Consider the following 19062-nt stretch of genomic DNA (forward strand, 5'->3'; position numbering starts at 1 on the left):
AGTGCTCTCCCAACCACACCCCAGCTCCATAATTTTTCAGACTCTGCCAACCCCTCATACTTTCTACAGAACGATCTATGAGGTCTATGGATCACTGCTGTTGTGTAAACGCTGGCGCATACTATGCCAGCAGTTCTGTAAGTGCAGGAAGTTTAACACTTTCGCCAAGCTCCAGTCTCACCTGTCTCTATCTTCAGCTGATCTGTGTTCAGCTCTGCAGGAATTTCAGTTTCCTTCCTCCAGTACTCAGGCTTCAACATGGTTCTGCCCATGACCATGTCTGCTTCACCAGAAAGACCTTACTAGCATTTGGCTTGTGCAAAAAAAACAGGTCCAAAATCCAGCTCAATTAAACACTAGTTTTGGACAGACCTGTGGTACTACTGCCCTTCCCCAGTAGTAAGATTAAGGATTTAAAAGTGGGAAAAGAAAAAAAAAATAAATAAAGAAAAAAAAAAAAGGAAAACAATCATATATTACAGACTAAAATTTGAAAACTGCTTGTCTGGGCTTCATTTTTCTTAGGTTCCTAAGGACACAAATCAAAACTAGTTTAGTCATATTACTTCCAACTGAACAGGTAGTTATCCTAACCAGAGCATTTACAAGCTTCACAAACTGTAACAAAGAGAAAAAAGCAAAATCCTGAAAGATGAGAAGTCAGATACGCACTTAAGAAGTCAGCAGCAGACAGGACTATTTAATCTACTGATCACAGAGGCACCATTATACTGACAATGACACTGTACTTGCATTTACATTATAACTTAAAACATTCTTCTCAAGTAACACGTTATGTGTTGAAATAAAGGGCATGGAAAGGGAATGGGAAAAAAAGTATGTAAATGGTTCAGCCTCAATAAATGTTATTTACTTTCTTCCTCATTCAGATGCACACAGCTATGCAGCAATGTCCTGAACCACTTTCTTAACACAGACATGAGCATTTCAACTACCTGCTGACAAAATACACACAATGTTTTGAACACAGATTATCACTGCTAATAATTTCTGCCATCTTATCTATTTCCCCCTTTCATTTTTATTAACTGTACACACATTTTAAACATATATGAAATATGATTGATTTTAGAATTCATTTCAAGTAAAAACATTGAGGAGGCTATTTGGGAATACTGACAATAGAGGCAATTAAAAAATATTTCCAAAAACTAACTTTTAGATAAATGCAGTAACTAGACAGAAATCAAACAATAGAACAATGTGATCCACAAAGCAAAGCCAGTAATGTTTTTCCCCCCAGTCATTAACAGATGTTGTGAGAAGCAAATTCCAATTTGAGATTACTGAAAATTAAATCAATTTCAATCTACAACTTAAAGAATGAGTTCAAAATATTTTTAGAAATTGTTTAACAATTATTTGTATTAAATTCTTAAGAGTAACTTTTCCTTTGTGTTGTCCTTGAATAAAAGTTTCATTAGCTTTTTGAAAGGCACAAAATCCAACTGCAAGCATAAATATACCAAATTTCTAGCAAGCTGGCGTACATTCATGTGTTAGCACTACACAAAGAAATTTCCTAGACCATAAGTGAAAACTTGTGGGAAATAATTAATATGGACAATTCAGAAAACTTTACAAAAATACTTCTTTTTATTAAAAGCAGCAATTTCAAGCAGAACAATACACAGAATGTAAACATCACTAAGTCCAGCTCCAGCCTGCCGAACCTTCGAGAAAGTCTACACTAAATGCATCTACTGTACTAGCATGTTAACAGACTATATTATAATTTGAAAATATATTTTCTTCTATGAATTAAGAAAAAGTACTTTATCGTAATCTGTCCCAGCGCCAGATACTGGCATCATCACACACAGCTATAAGGATACTGCTATCCCTGCTAAAACTGGTCTGTCGGATGGCAGCAACACATTTAGGGTGAGTAAGAGTCGTACACCTAGAAGGGAAAGAAAATTATTCAGCTGCAATGTTAAATCTTCCTACTACATTATGGAGCACTGTTTCAGTAATCCATTATTTATGTGACCTAGGAGGAATTGAAGGTAACAGGATTATGGCCTTCATGGTGTATTTTGTATTCCAAATGAGGACTTGGGAAGCAGTTTCCTTTTCAGCTACAGTTGTTTCTCATCCACCCAAATTTTGTTGAAACAAAGATTGAAAGCTTATTGAATCCCATTATTTAGGACTTCATAATCAGTGTTATTTCACAGGGTTAGGAAGGAAAATCAGAATCATGTGATTAAAGACTGTAGCACTTCCAGGAATTCCATACATTAATGTATTCATATATACATATTTACATGGATTATATATATAAATATATCAAGATATGTATAATATATAGAATATATAAAAATAAAATGCATTAAGTATTTATATACACAGTGTATATCCATTTTATATACAATGTTTTTTGGCAGTGAGTTTGTTTGGGGCCTTTTTTTGTGTTTAGGGTTTTTTTGCATTTGTATGTTTACACACAAACATATGTACCTATATGCATCTAAGAGACAAGCTGTGAAATTGCCTGGCAACACAGGTGAGGAAGTGGAAAGCCACAGTGTTTTCTCCACACTGTGCTCATAGTTCACCTTTACACTCTCCTTTTTTACTCCAGTCCTGTCACCTATCTTGCCTAGGTCATGTGCTACACCCTCCTAGCACATCTTCTCTTAATGGCTTTGCAAAATGCCACCCAATTAGCAAAAAGTCTGTGAGAAATAAATTGCCTTTTACTATATCTACGCATGGTAGCCAGCACAATCCAATTGGGACCTTTTGGCATTAATATAAAATAATTTATAAATCAGTGAGATATAATAAACATTAACATTCAGGGGCTCACAATGTTCATTTCCCTACTAGTTATAATGGAAAGTAAGTAGTACTGTAAAGAATTTCTCTATAATCAGGAAAGGAAAAAGAAAAGTACCCCAGCTCCCTGTCTTAGCAAAAACAAAATAAAGTACTCACTTGGCTTTATGTGGATCCTCTATTTCTAAATCCCAAACATAAAGTTTGCCAACCTGATTCCCCAGAGCAAGCATCTTAAAAAAAAAAAAAGCAGTGGATAAAGAGGTTTTAAAATACTCCCTCAAAGAATGAAGTCAGAATTTTATAGAGGTTATAGAGCTAATAAACTGTGTGTGAACATTAAACATGAATGACTTAATGAGTTTGTTGGAGGGGTCAGAAAGTATGTAGAATTTGCCTCCTTTCTTCCAATTTATCAATCTCTGCAGACAGGGGATGAAGACATCAGGAAACTTATTGCTGGTGGAAAATTAGTATTTATTTTGTGGAATTTTTTCCCACAGGCAGAACCCAGAATGAAAAATCTGGAGCTCCTGCAGGTTCATATAAAGTCCCTTAAAGCAAACCATTCTGTTTCTCAAACATCACATGAACTAAGACCCTTCCTATGCCCATAAACATGTAATCAATGAAAAGCTACACACCTTCAAATACAGCAAAGTCAGACACTTACCTTTTGCCAGAAATCCATTGAAAATCTCATGTACCATATGTCACACTGGCTATAATCAAATCTCCCAAGAATGGTCACATTTGACTCACTGGGTTTGATTTTATCTATATCATCTTCCATCTTGCCAGGCTTCCAGCAAACAATGGCATTTTCACAAGACTGGAGTGAAACAATGAAAAGAAAAATCACCTGTATTGTACTGCAGAATCAGTCCAACTATAAGCAAACATTTAATCTCTCACAGCTTCCCAATGACACTATGAAAAGCAGAGCTGAAAAATCTCACCCCTGCTCTTAGATCACAGGCACATTACCAACAATAATCACTGTCTATCACTGGTAACCTGATGGCCTCACAGCTTTGCCAGGTAATGGGACTGCAGGAGCTCCCCCTCACCTGCTTCAGATGAAGTCACCCAGATGTGCTCAAACACAATTTCACAAGCAGCTTAAATTTACATTGTTTTGAGGATTGTTTACCCAATCCTTTGGACTAACAGGACAGTGCAGCCACTAATTGCTGACATCAAGACAGTTGGACAGCCTGCTTTAGTATCTGCAAACCAATGTTACTAGTGGACACAACAAGTTAATCAAGTTACTCCATTATGGCAGCCCTCATCTCACTCTTTAGCAGGATCACTAAATAGTATCTAAAGATTCCCTTTCCATATGTTCTGTGCAGATTCTGGTTGGCCAGCAACGCTTCACTTGTAGCAGAGTACACCTATAGTAAGAATTTTGCTTTTTAAGTATAAGCTGCTTACCCACACATCCTCACAGGTGACAAAATTCACAACACACTCTACAAAACCATTTGACACAAGACAATAATTTAACCCAAGACCCACACACTAATAAAATTTCTAAGGTTTAGGACCCTCAGGACCAGCAAATAAATGTTATGTAGCTGAAAAAGCTGCAGCATTACCTTGGAAAGAATTAGGTCTCCCAGCCACCGCACGCAGTCAACATAGTTTCTATGTATGTCTCTTGTAGAAAAGTCAGGAAAGTGAATTTTCTGGGAAACAAAAGGCCTGTGGAGAAAATTGCCAAGTGAGGTTCATAAAAACAAACCCAGAAGCACAAGTGTAATTTTTAATAACCAGTCTTAGCATATTTCAATGTTAAAAGAACAAGCCCAACTTTTTAACAGTTTTATAACAAAGTAGATTTTGTATGCAGCTTGTTTTTCTTTTTAATAGTAATAGTCCTTGTTTTCATCCTCATTCCTAATGAAATAACTAAGTTTCCCATGTAAAAGACTGTGCAGAGATAGTGCTGAGTAAAACTACTCCTTCAGATGCTGAATACAATGCCTGTCACCAAATACTTCAAGAACTACTTAAAGCTCAGTCTTCCTGATGTTGCTTCTGCAACATCTAAATTGTTAAATAGAAATGCACACTTAAAAAAAAAGTCATCATTTTAAAAAAAGCAGGCTAAAAAGCATCATTTAATATTTGGTAACATTACCAAAAAAAGCCAGAGTATTTTCACAGCTAGTCTCATTGCTGAACATGTTCACTGTGTTTTAGACTCTTCAATTCTCTCAATGGTTTAACTGGAAGTTAAGATCAAAAAGTTGAAGAACTTCATAAAGGAGGATTTATCTATCATGTATCTAATTGCTATGTTTACTTAATAATTTACTCATATCTGAGGTCAAACCAGAGAATAATAAAAAATTAAAGTTATTACTATGCGAACAGTTTTTTTCCCCACCCCAAAGTAAAATAATACACAATAATTAACTACTCAATATAAGATTATTTGACACATTTAATTACACATATTTGATTCCATTCTAGAAATTCTGAGATGAGATGAGATGAAGATAAGATACTGACATCTTGAAATGCATGAAATACAAGCTTTAAGATAATAATCTAGTCTAGCAAATAAGAAATAATTGAGATATTTAAAAATAAAAATTTCAGGACTTTGAATCAGAATTCAATAAAATTCCAGTGAAGCAAACAAGAAGACAACACACAGTCTAGTGAAACTCAACATCCACGTCACTACCCAAAAACTCCCAATACGGAAAGGAATTAACCTGGACCATTGATAGTATTCACGCACTGTAAAGACAGACAAGGAGATGAAGACTACATACCTGTTGGTTTTGTTTGGGTTGTACTCATAAGACTCTTTGATAGCATTAATCATTCTCTTGGAATTAATTCTCCAGAGTTTTAGAGAGTGATCCATCCCACAGGACATGATTTTTTCACCAAGAAGATCATAATCCTATGTATATAAAATAATTTTGAGCACTCCTACCCTAGGCTGCATTATAACAACTCAGATTTTATTCCATCATTTCCATCAAAACAGCATTTTATGCACAGAGCATGCAATAAAACTGAATATTTCAAATAGAAAAACACTAAGAATGTAATCCAGCTCACTGCAAAGCAGAGCAGCATCTTAGTAATTATATTTAGTCTGTCTCAAGAGAGACATATTCAACAGCACTGACAGACAGTGAATCTACAGCTAGTTCTCCTCCTTCACTAAGTTCCCTAGGAGCAACTCTGGCAGAATTCCAGGATTATGACATGGGTGAATAATAGTGTCAGGTTTCTTACAGATGCACCCCTCACCTTTCACAACAGGTCACACAACAGGAATGAAAAGAGTTCTTAAGAACAGCATATTAAAATTTAATTATTCTGCTTGATGTTTGCTGGGTACCAGTGCCTGTTCACAGCCACTGAAAAATAATTTAACTCAAACTTCTTTCCTTCACTACCATGTCTCTCCATGTTTATTTGCTTATGCTGCTTTCACTTGATGAGAACTCAAGAACTGCGAAAGTGGGACCATCATGAAATTTTTTACTCTTTCTAGAGCCACTGAGCCCTATATTGCTCACTTCTAGGCTGCACTCTGAGTAAACCAGCTACTGAAACACACAGATCCTGTCTGTAAGAAGTGGCCACATCAATCAAACCACCTGACATTTAAAGTTGTCTCTCCCCTTAAAACAGTATTTAAGCACTTCCAGGTGGTTATTTTTAAGTAGCTATAATACCTAAACAATGCACAGGAGGATAAAAAGTTGCTTGCTACCCTTTGTAAATCTAAATCACTGCCCCATGGTCTTCCACTTACTGCACTTAACACCTCATCCCTGTGCCCTTCTACTCCTCCAAATATTGCAACCAGCGTGTCTGTCTGGATGTTCCACAGTCTCAATGCATGATCTATAAAGAACAAATAGAATTACATGCTGCTTTTTATATGCACATTTGAATAATATATTCAGCTTAATCACTTTGAGTAACAGGTCTTTAGGTCAACATCAAAAAAGCACTTAATTCTTCTTTTTTTTTTTTTGGAAACAACAGAACTGCATTAACTGAAATTGCTATTATAACTAACTTACTGTAAAAAGTAATTCTATAATTGCCCACCCCCTCCCGTAAGGATAGTTTCTTGCAAAAACACGCTTGGATCTTTAGTTCATCCAAAATGCAAAGAAAAGTCTGATCTCAGATAAATATGCTTTTAATCAGTCATAAAAACAATGTTATGTATCAAAAAATGCTAGAATTCCTTTCTGCCATTTTAATATCAGCATTCAGAAAAGCAGTGATTTTCCATTCTTTAGCCTTTAGAACATTATCTTGGTGAACCACAGTCGGTCAGGAAGGGAAAAACTGTTTACATAAACAATATGTATTCCAAAGTCAATCAGACTAATCCATTTATTTGAAGAAAGTTATAACAATTTCTAATGAAGAACCTCTAGTGTATCTCCCGTTTGGAAGTGGGAGCCTCTAGTGTATTTCCCTTTTGGATTCCACAAGTACATTGCATTGAATTACAGCAACACTCAAAATCCCAGAAGGGAAACAGGTGGCCACGCAGTCCCAAATATTTTCCTCTTTTTTTAATAATCTCTCAGCCAAGCAGTTCTAACAGCCCAAATATTCTCCTGCCTCACGTCTTCTCAGCGATAGCACCTGGTCCAGAGATTGCAAATTAAAACTTGTAGTACTATGGCTGATGTCAAAACATTATTACAAAGAGAACCTAAAAATTATATACAGAAACTGGATGTTTACAGCACCAACTTAACCACTGCAAGCATTAGAGAGCTTCCCAACTCCTGTTCTCATGTAGCTTCACTGGTAAGTTCAAATATACTAAAGTCAAAAGTCCCCTTAAGTGAATGTTTCCAACTCAAAAATTCCTGCAGGCTAGTATCTTGTGGCAGATCATTCCCTTATTTAACATAACAGTCAAGATCAGCAAGCTGTGACTGTTCGAACTTTCTGGACAAGCCCATAAGACACTACACCAAAAACTTCCTTTACTAAATTGCTTTTTACACAGAGTCTAATTGAAGTTCCCAAGCACCAGACAATCCAAGTTTTTCCCCATGAACGGGATGGTGAATGCTGTCTGCAATGTTAAGAGGTCCCCACTAGATGGCAACGTGATTCAACAACTGAAAAAATTTCAATTCAACTGTCAGAAAGTAAAGAGCAAACCCAAGGCTCAGGATTCTTCTTTCCTAAAAAGCAGCACTATTCACAATCCCTTGGCACCATAGCTGGAGTTACGGTTGTAGGCCATGGATTTACTAAGTATAAAATATATAGCCATGTAAAAGCATAATTTGCTCTCAACTTTCAAAGTGAACTTTCAAAGTTCAGTGCCATTCATTAAAAAAAAAAAAAAAAAATCATGAAGGTTTTTGGTCATATTCAAGACCAAAGTCCAATCCAAAGTATCCTCATTTATACAAAAAAAAGAGGGCTTTTCTCACCTTTGCTTACAGATAAAAGAAGATTTGGATCTCTTGGATGGAATTTCAGTTCATTGATTGCATTTCCATGGCCCACGTAGTGCTGGGATAGAATTCAGAGACCAAGTTACCATTTCCCCTCACGTTTACATGTACTTAGAAGAAAAAGGTGTCGTGCCTTACTGAAACACAAGCTGTATCTCAAAGTTTTGAACACTCACCTTTATGCACTGCATTGTAATGGGATTAATTATCCTAATAATACCCCTGGATCCTGCCACAGCCAGAAGAGGATGGCTTGTATTGCTGTCATATGTCCATGCACAGGTATAGAAATTTTCATCTGCCTACAATGCCTCAAGTTAAGGATCATAGAATAAGCAGGACATTTTTTTTTCTTTTTTAAAACAACATTTTATTTTAAATAAACCTGTTGCTATTTTCTCCAAGTGCCCAGGAGTTTCTGCTGGAGCCCATAATAAAAATACACACATTTAATTATACACCTGCAAATACCAGCAACATCACCTTTTCTACAGATGTTGATTTCCTCACTTCTGTTCCATAACGTAAAAGGAACACCTTCTCTTTCATGGCATCACCTTTGATCGGGAATAATGAATCACAACCAAGTTCACAAGTTAATGACTTGTGTATTGCAAACGATCAACAAAAATTATTAATGCTTCAGATCATGAAACACAATTCTTAGTCTTTAAACCCAGTTCAAATTCACAGGGAAACTGAGACCACTGTAAAGCAGGGAAACATTATACAAATATTAGTGTTGGGAAGATTAAACTGATGGAGAATCAGTTTTCAAGTATTTTAATACAGTCAGGTCCCTGAGTCTGCGTTTTTAACATTTTTTCAGCAGGAGGGATTCTAGGATGTGGGAAAGAGGCAAGACTTGGACCTAACATAAAGAATGCACCACATGAGTAAAGTATTAAATCACAGACAAAACATTTCCATGCTTTTTCCTACAAAGCTTCTTGATTTTTCATAAAGGAGAAGCAAACATGTGGGTATTTAACCTAAAAGGATACATCAGCATCCACGTAAGACTGCAACAGACGGATTTCTCCTTGGGAATGACATTCATATAAAGTAACCTGGAGGGAAAAAAATAAGTAAGTGAGAGAGACTGCTGCTTAGCTGTGACATTTCAAAAGGAAATCACATGCATCCACTTATTGACTGCCTGATGGGGAGAGGTAGAGTGCCTCTATGGTTTAGATTTCATCCATCATCCATTTGTTTACCAGGTAGAAATGGTTTGATAAAAGAATGCCCACAGCAGCTTCTGTAAACCATCATTCCAGGACTTGTCAGCTGTCCTTCCTAGATATTAAAGTCCATTATTTGAATTGCCCTAATAAGATAAAGCCTTGTTGGAATTAATTACTGCAGTTATCTCTAACATAACTTGGTCTTGTAGTGAGTCATTGATACCTTGCTTAAACTTAGTTTAACAACTCAATGAAACCTTGCTTAAATTTATTTCAGTGTTTCTGGTGACTTGCCAGGCAGAACAAACCTAGAAATGAAACACTTCTTATTTATTCAAAACACTTGCGTAAAACACACTTCTCAGGGGTTAATTTCAAGACTGAAATGACACTGAACATTGTTCAGAGGAAATCTATAAATTCACTCCACACAGGCCATTAATTTAGCTACTGAGCTGGCTGGCATCAGCCAGCCACTGTTGCAGACAGTTCTCATCCTGTATATATGAATACATGACCTTTAGAAAATAATATTTATGAAGAGTAATTTTATTGAGAAGATACGTTTATGAACCTCTTCCTTATCCCCTATGCATATTACTGTAGGACTTTTTCCTTTACTACGTAGCTTAATTACCAAATAGCTAATATGACTTCATAGAACAATCCAAAGGATGCAGCTCTCCCAGATAACAGATGCTACATATCTTAGAAATCCATCTGTTTATATTAAGTATTGCATGTCCATACCAAACACAGGTAAAGGGATTGCTTGAAAACAGGAATGTATGCAGAACCACACAGAAGGGTGTATGATGAAAAACAGATTACTCACTCTGTTGCTGCCTACAGTGGCAAAAACAAGAGGATCACCTTCTTTACTGTGCCAGTTAAACTGGACTCCAAACAGAGGCTGGCCATGGTCCTCCTGTACGTGTAAAGTAAGTTTAGAGATAAAAAACCCAACAAAACCCATAGGCATATCATTGCTGTGAAATTCGACAGTCTCATTGACAAGTTTCCCTCCTCAAACTAATGGGTTCACAGCCAGTATAATTTTAGACAGTGAACAGTTAACAGTCATAATTTTGTAACACCACATTTTAACTTGGCTGTCTTAAAGGGAGGTTAAAGGAATATTCTGAAAAACACACCCCTCCCTTTTCTTTCCCCACCAGCCTTTCAAAAAATAAATGGAAAGAAATGTTGTCTCAGTTATGTTTAGAAGCTGGCAGAACTCCCAAGTTGTATTTGCAGCTCTAGTATTTTGTTTTACAAGTTTCAATAAGGCAACCTCTGCATCTAAGGTCATATCTATACACATTTTCTATCCTAATTACTTATACACAAGGATTTGCAACTTCACAGGGAAGAATTACTAGGAAAAAGAAGAATTATATTGATATAAGGATGGAGAAGGGCCACATTTAACTATTGCATTACAGTCAAGTCTTGTAACTTTCGTCACAGACACAAGGAATTCTCTCAAGTGTGTCACAATACTGTTACAAAGTTCATGTCTACAAAATGTTTTCAGATCGCCTTTACAAACAGTTACCAGAGAAATGCCAAGTATTATTTTTATACAACTTACAACCACTTGAGAGAAAAAAAAAAAAGGAGGTATGTTTATGAATTGTGATGAATATGGTGGTGCTTGTTAATAATTGATAACAGTATTTTGGCCTGTTCTGACAGGATGTTTTCAGCAAGAATAATGTTCATTAAAGTGCCTCCCCACAGGGGACTGTCTGGGACAGTGCAGGCAGGAAGGAAGTGTCTCATGATGGCTGTTCGGCAGCCTTCAAATGGCAGCACTTCAGAGACAACACGAGAAGTACCAGCCCTGGCAGCTTTGGCCTATCCAAAACCAAAGAATAAATTCGAGGAGGGGGTGTGAGTAGGGAGTCTAACACTCCTCAGAAAAAGAAAAGCAAAGGAAGTCCGGAAAAAATTGTAAATAGCATTATTTACTGAGAAAGGTAGTATCTGTTACGAACAGAAATAACTAGAAGAGCTAGAAACAGACACCAGAAAATCTTTCAGAGATGAAGGCCCTCCTGCAATTCTTAAGAGAGGTAACAACTTTCAAAGCTCAATAGAGATTAAAAAGAATTGTTCAAAGCTTAACTCAAAGTATTAGTCATCATAACACAAAAACACAAACTAATGGCTTTATGAGATGAGAGGTATAGGATATTAAGAAAGGAAAAAGTAGCAGGGTTCTTAGTAATCCCAGGACAAAAGGAAAAAACAGTTATTCTGTATCTGTAAAGTATTACAGTTGAACTAGAAATGAAGAATGAGGAAAACTATAAGCCATAAAATTGCATACACATGGCCATGATTTTTTATGTGCAATGCATTTATTAATTTTACTTTTTAGCAATGAATTTATTAATTTGACTTGGTAGCCTCAAATTTTGAGTGTATTCAAGTCTTGTTTGAAGAAAATGGCTAAGAGATCAAATTGAAAATGCTTAATAAAGTTTTTCCACCAATAATAACTTGATTTCAAATTTCTGATTGAAGGAGTTCCTGCTGCTGAATAGTGAGTGTTTCTAACATATCACATGAAGATAATATAGGTACAATGCATGGGTTCTCACTGCTTTATTACAGAGATAATAAAGGTTTTCTATTTGTTTTTCTGGAACAACCTTGTTCTCTGTTATATGTCCTATTTCTGATAAATTTAACAAAATATGGAAAGTGAAAAGCAGTATGTTTTTCACCCTCAAAAGAGGATATTTTTCCAGAATAAGTAGCAATAAATTCCTGATTTTTTAGGTAGGACCCAGACTAAGGTAATAAGTAGAGATATACAACAGAGTGCTATACTGTTTCCATATTTTTATATTTGAGTACATACCTAAAGCATTTTGCAAGCTTTTTCAAAGAAAACCTATTTCCCTGGAAAAAATTACTCTGCAAGACAAATGTCTTTAGTCTACTTACTTCACCCACACTACATTTCTCACACCAAGTGCTACAATCTCCAGGAGCCTGACTGTATATATTGCAGTTTTGCTGCTGTTTGATGGATGAAGCAGCCAGGCAGAGGCTCTTGCAGGAAGATACCAGGGTATCTGCAGAAGTTCTGCTCCTATTTAAACTCCCAACATACCCAGTGGTCAGACAGCACATAGCTATTTTGAAAATACTTGTCTGCTCTAATTTTTGTCCCAAATGCTAAACAATGAAGGAGGTTTTCCAAAACATTGTATTCTAGGTGTCGTACATGATGGTTATGCTCAGACGCCAAGTATATGACACAAATCTGACACTGGTTTGAACAGACAGAAGTGACCCAGATACCCGTCCAAAAGTAAAATTGTGAAATGCCATCTTGTCCCTGCTATGAATAAAGGGCATGAAATTCAAAGCACCCAGCTTTTTTGGGTACTAGAGAAAGAAGGCAGAGAAGAAAACAGACCTACTGCTACAAAAGCAAATAAATAAACAATCAATGGTGAGTTCCAGCCTTACTCACTCAACACCAACTTGGATTCAATCAAAAGTAAGATCACACCTGGTTTTAGACAGTGAAGTCATTATGATGGCAAAAATAATCACCTGCATGAATGCCTTCAAATCTTTGTCACCCACAATGCCAGTGGGGAACCAACAACCCACACATGCATTTCCAGTTCCCAGAAGTGGAAGTAAGCCATTGTGGGCAGCGGGTTTAGCTACATTTAGTTTCCATTACACACCAACCAGCTAGAATTCTGCGTGGTATTGGATGCTGGTTCCTAGGTCAGGGGACAGCAAGTAGAAGTTGAGACAACACCAAGCTGCTTACATCTTAATCACACACCTTAAGCAGAAGTAAAAGGTAGGGAAAATAATTGCATTGCTTTAAAGGGAGCACAACAAAGCAAAATATACACCGTTTTCTGCCAAAAGACTTATCAGCAAAATATATATGGATATATGAGGATATGCAACAGTGCTAGCTGTATATGCTCATTTATAAACCCTATTTCCATTCAGCCCACAGTAAGCAAAGATTTTTCAGTACATCTTATAAGTAACGTACTATTCCACAAAGAATAAAGGCAGGTTTTTTTATTTCCTGACATTTTCCAAGTTGTATTTTTGTTTTCCTGATGCTTAAATTTCATTCAAAATAACTCCCAAAGTAGTGTTTAAAATGCGTATTTAGCAAGCACTGAGCTTTTCAGGCTGAGTCATAACCATTTAACACTCAAAGTAGACAGTAATGGCCATATTTGTTTCCCCAAGGAAAAAACTAAAAAACAAAATAAGAGGGGAAAACCAAACCATTAACTTCTATGATCTTTAAATCATGTAGATCCTTCATTAACTTCAATACCTGCATCTTACAGCATAGTTCAAAAACATATAAACTAGGAGATATATGACACAGTACTCAAAGAGTCACAAGTGTCTTTCTAAACCCATAAAAAACATTCAATCATTACAGTTTTCTCCAGAGTATCTGCAAAGTTAGTATGGAAGACTGGGAAAAGGAAAAGAAAAGAGGCTTCCTCAATCATGAAGTAAATAACCAAATTTGGCTGCTACTCAGGTCTTCGTCTTAACATGCACATCTCTTATTATTACCATTAATTTCAGACCAAAGAGAAATGGGAAGAAAAGCTAATAAAAATACCCCACTTAGTTGAAATGCTACATTTACTCCCTCACAGCTTGATTCCACTTGCACAGGAATCTGTTCACAGACCCTGATCCAAATCCAAGGAAGTCGGGGATTGCTTAGTTTCACAGCTTGGTCTTTTGGATCACCCTACAGTGGGGTCTGGATTGACACTGGGGTGAGGGAATGTTTTGTTTCCCCAGAAGACAACTGGGAAGTACTAACCCTCTTTGTCTGCAGACAGAAAACAAGTATGAGTAACAAAGCTCAGAACTTGTTAAAAGTTTGGGTGTCCAAAGGCCCATGTCTGTGTTTGAAGTACGACTTGTAGCCACAAATAGCACCATCCGTGGGGGCGATTCACGCGAATCACAGGAACTGCTGCCTACCTTGGTGAAACGAAATAACTTCCCTTCCTCCTACACCCTCAAAGGTCTGGAGGCAATTTTTATACTTCAAGAACACAATAAGATCAATTTGTTTCCCAGATACTTTTGTCAGTGTAACTTTGTATCACAATTTCTCCAGTGGCAAAGCTCATTTAGAAGGTTTCCACGCTCCAAACCTTTCATCCCCTCCCACTCAAGTACCCCAGTGTTTCACTACGGCAGCCTGAAGACAAAGCTCAGAAAGGGAGCCACATCACCGCAGCTCCCCAGTTAAGCATAGGGGAATGAAAAAATACTCTTAAGAGCAATTCTGCAGAAAATATCCACTGCTGAGCTACACAGATCCTCACAGAGTTTGTCATAACTCCCATCTTGCCACATAAATATCCCACATGAGGCTGAGGAATTAGAAAAATAAGAATATCCTGACAGAGTAAAATAGCCATGAATGAGAAAACTCATTCAGTCCACCATAGTCTGTCACCAGTGCGAAAGAAAACAGCACTATGCTAAAAGAGCAGAACAGGGAGTAAAGACCATCAATCCACATATCTTAAAACCATCAGGTGTTACACAGGAAGATACATACTGCCTGAATCAGGTGCTAACACATGATCCCAACACTCACAATAAATTAACCAAATTGCACTACACAGTAGCTATGATACTGCCAGAGCACAGAAAATACATAATCTGGTTAAGTGTGAGGAAAAAGCTACTCTAAGATTGTTGGGTTGATTTGTTTGGGTTTTTTATCAACACAGAGAAATCTGAGCAGGTTCTGTGTTTTGCATGGAGTTGTCACAGGTTTTGTTCTAGTTCAATTTGTTTATCCAACTTTTTATATTTATCATCTACAGCTTCAATGAAATATATAATCATAGCATCACACAAAACTTCGCAAACTGTACAAAAACAAGGTTAATTGCAGCACTACCTACTGTTTCCTATTTCTCAGTATCTTTTTTCTTCAAAACTTTGGCTATTCCAAGAAAGAAAGGTACCTGCTTCAAATCAGCAGGGAACATAAGTGCTTAAAGATATTTAAAAGTCTCTAGCTTGACGCTGTCTCACAGCCAACATTAACACTGCTACCAGTAAGTGATGCCCAAGCATTCCCTAAAGCTCATGCATACCTACCTTTAGACTATTTACACATTTGAAGGAATATTTGCACTTCTTCGACTTCCATTTTCCTTTCCCCCAGCTTTTTCTTCCTGGTGCATTAGGAGTGTTTGTTGGCGTATCAGGGCGTTCGGTGTTAGTACCACTTTCAATACTAACAGCATCATCCTGAAAACATCCAAAATTATATAGACTGTCACAAAGAGATCATAATTGCTGCATAAATTCAACTAATCTTGCAGCACTTGGCCTTTTCACTTCTTCTTGTCATTCATAAGAACAGATCTCTCAGGCCTTGGTGTTATTTAGATTCATGTATTTAAATCTAATGCCAGCATAATAGCATTCCTCTCTAGAAACAGAACATGAATCACATGAGAACTAATCATGAGGGAGAGATATGAACTGTGATCTAGTGACGTTTCTTCGGAATACTGGTAGCTGCTCTTAAGAAAATGTCTAGAGATAAAGCAGCTGCTTACCCTAGAAAACATCTTTGATCCAGATGAAATTAGTACTTCTGAAAAACTGAAGAATAGTTGTTTTTTTAAAAACATGAGGCTTGACCTTACCAAGAACCGAGCCATTCTGAGGCTTCTGTGCACCCTCAGCAGCACCACTCACAGCATGGTTCTGCAGCGGGGCAGCATCAACATCAGAAGACAAAATTCCTCCTCTCCCTCCTGCTCCATCCCACAGATACTCACTTGTTTCCACTAAAAGCTAAATTCTGATCAGTTAACTAATCCAACTGGCCCTCCAACCATTACTGTAAGATAAGAAGAGTGAAAATTTAAAGGGATACACAAAATACCCCATCTAGCTGCTGAGAGATTTTAAATTGGCTTTGGATAATCAGCAGAAACTACAATTTCCTGTGTGGTCTGATTGCAGGGCACTGTTTAAAAGAACATTTCCCTGTATCACCTGTCGCAGAGCACAGTACCTTCACCTGCATTGTACCTGCCAACCCTGTGTTTCCAAATGAGTATGTTCAGCTTGTTAAAAATCAACTTTTCCCATTTTTTCTGGCAAGATAGTCAGTTCACTTTCCATCAGACTAGTGGGGGGAAAACATCTCATCCTAGGCTAAGTAATTTCTAGAGCTGAACTAAGGGAGAGAGGGGCAGACAACAGCCTGTCACTGTAGGAGATTCACAAAGCTGCACTAGGAACTCCACTAGGAATATGGAATGAGGTCAACTATAAACATTAATACACCAATTCCCAACAAGCATTCATTCTCTGTCCCAGTTTCATGTCTGTATATCAGGAGCCTGAAGAGGTGTACTAGCCTTCGTTTGCCCAACAACTCTGAAAAACAGGACAATCAGAGGACAAAAGGAGGAAAGATACCACAAAAGCCCGTAAGTGTACTGCCCAAATCTGGAGTAATTCCCTTCACATTGGACCCCTAAAAGAGCCAACCCTCCACTAAAATTCATAACCAAATTTAACAATTTTTAAGTTTTCCTGTTTCTTCTCCTTTACCCTAAAAAAAAAAATCAGAGCTTGCCCAATTCTCATCTCCCAGGTGCACATGTCAGAATTTTAGTACTTGACAAGACTGAAGTTTTCTCTGGACTAGACAGATACCACCAACGTGAGAACACCAGGCAGCTGGTGTGGCGCAGCTATACCACGTATCTGCAACTACCACATAACCAACAAACCTGCATACGGGACGCCTGTGGAGCAAAACACACCCTTTCTCCACATCAACACAATTATGTCAACTTTTAAACCGAATCCCCCATCTTGCAGGAGTTGTGGAGTCCAGCAACAAACTCTTGGAAAAAGAATCCCTTCACCACTGAGGCAACCCACATCAGAGAATCACATAATCAGAGTGATTTCTGTTGGAAGGGACCTTAAAGATCATCTAGTCCGGCCCACTGCCATAGGCAGGGATACCTTTCACTAGACCAAGCTGTGTAGAGCCACATCCAGCCTGGCCTTAAACACCTCCAGGGATGGGGCAACCTATTCCACACTCAATGATAGCCTACAACTGACAACAAATTAAGTCTGAACATCTGTCACCAAATTACATTTACATTTGGATCCACAAATTCTGCTAAGCTATGAAAAAAAAACCAAGAGCAGCGGTGTGGAACATCTCAAACTTGCCTGTCACCTCACAAGCACCACTTCCAAACGTTGTGGAGGATGTGGTCCAGATCCCTCACTAGCTGGATAAGCGCAGAAAAGAAACTTCTACACATTATAAAACACACACAGAGTAACTACACAACCCCTCTCCACACCAGTAACTACATGAAGTGACTGGTCGATACCTTAGATTAAGTTTACCTTTCAGGTATAAAGTTATTCTACATCAATCACATGACCTTTGCTCTGAACACTAGAATTTCACCTAACTTAGAGATTATAGACGCCATCCCTGCTGCCTTCTGCTGACAGTAGTTTATGAGCACCATCTCCTACTTTTCATTCACCAAAAGGCTGCACACATAAACTTGTGTTGCATGTTACTCTACAACGTGACAGTGAAGACACACGATACAAAACTGCAAGAAAGATGCTGCTGATTTGCAGGGAAAATTTTTAAAAAGAGTCTGACGTTTGGAAGCAGAGTTCGAGACAGCGCCCGCTCACAGCTTGGGCCGCAAATCCACTTTCACCCACGTGGAAGCAAAGCGGGCGCCTCTCCCCCAGACCCTGCCCGGTCTCTCCCACCGGGGCCTCCCTCCGGCGGCCACCGAGCCGGGACGGCTGGGCCGAGACCCCCTTCTCCCTCTCCTCCCTCACGCCCTCCCCCGTCCGGGAGCCACCCGGGGGGTCCCAGAGGGCGATGTCCCCTCACGACGGACCCGGGGGGGGGAGGCGGCCCCTCCTCCTCCTCCTCCTCCTCCCCCCGCGCTCCCGCGCGCCCCCGCCGCGAGGCCCCGCGCCCGCTGCGCGCGCGCGCTCCCACCGCGCCAGCCCCCCGCCCGGCCTCACGTTCTCGTCGCCGGACATGTCCCCGGGGTTACTGTTCTCGTCGCTGCTCAGCTTCTGCTTCTTCGCCGGCATTTCTCCCGCCGGTGCCGCCGCCGCCGGGGCTTCTCCCCGCTCAGACATCTTCCCCGCCCCCCACCCACCGCCACGCAGCCGCAAAGTGCGGACGGGGAGGTTCGAACGGCTGTGCCGTAAAGCGGCCGCGCTGCCCGGGCAGCGCCGTTCCCGCCGCTGGGAAAGCGCCCTGCCGCTGGAAAAGCGCCTTTCCCGCCGCTGGAAAAGCGCCCCGCCGCCGCCTGCGGGGCTCAGCGGGCCGCAGGGACCCCGCTCGTCTTGGGGGGCTGAGCCGAGAACGAGCCCGCGTGGTTACAGCGTGGTGGCGCTTGCCCGGCGCTGCCTGTAGCCCGAGCACGCGTGTGATGGAGAACAAACAGCCCCTTGTGCCGCGGGTGTTACCGACCGCTCTGCCGCTCTGAACAACTTTTCTTGTA

General features: G+C 39.1%; 1 protein-coding gene across 1 annotated transcript; it reads right to left on the reverse strand.

Moving 5' to 3' along the window:
- Window positions 1-1594: 1594 nt before the first annotated feature.
- On the reverse strand, window positions 1595-18754 carry EED (embryonic ectoderm development). Its single transcript, XM_002189501.6, has 12 exons — window positions 18575-18754; window positions 15626-15778; window positions 10308-10400; window positions 9290-9355; window positions 8462-8587; window positions 8262-8343; window positions 6599-6690; window positions 5598-5731; window positions 4410-4515; window positions 3479-3637; window positions 2965-3038; window positions 1595-1924 (listed from the first exon to the last, which is right to left on the reverse strand). Exons 1-12 carry the CDS (start codon window positions 18692-18694, stop codon window positions 1798-1800), a joined length of 1332 nt encoding a protein of 443 aa, XP_002189537.4. The 5' UTR covers window positions 18695-18754; the 3' UTR covers window positions 1595-1797.
- Between the last annotated feature and the right edge of the window lie 308 nt (window positions 18755-19062).

This window comes from Taeniopygia guttata, chromosome 1 (genome assembly GCF_048771995.1).
Source record: "Taeniopygia guttata chromosome 1, bTaeGut7.mat, whole genome shotgun sequence".
NCBI lineage: Eukaryota > Metazoa > Chordata > Aves > Passeriformes > Estrildidae > Taeniopygia > Taeniopygia guttata.

Coding starts and splice junctions, on each gene's coding strand:
- EED (XM_002189501.6), bottom strand. CDS start 18,694: ATGTCTGAGCGGGGAGAAGCCCCGGCGGCGGCGGCACCGGCGGGAGAA. Junction 6,691..8,261: donor TCTTTTATCTGTAAGCAAAG/GTGAGAAAAGCC, acceptor TGTTCTTTATAG/ATCATGCATTGAGACTGTGG. Junction 5,732..6,598: donor GGGATGAGGTGTTAAGTGCA/GTAAGTGGAAGA, acceptor TTATATACATAG/GATTATGATCTTCTTGGTGA.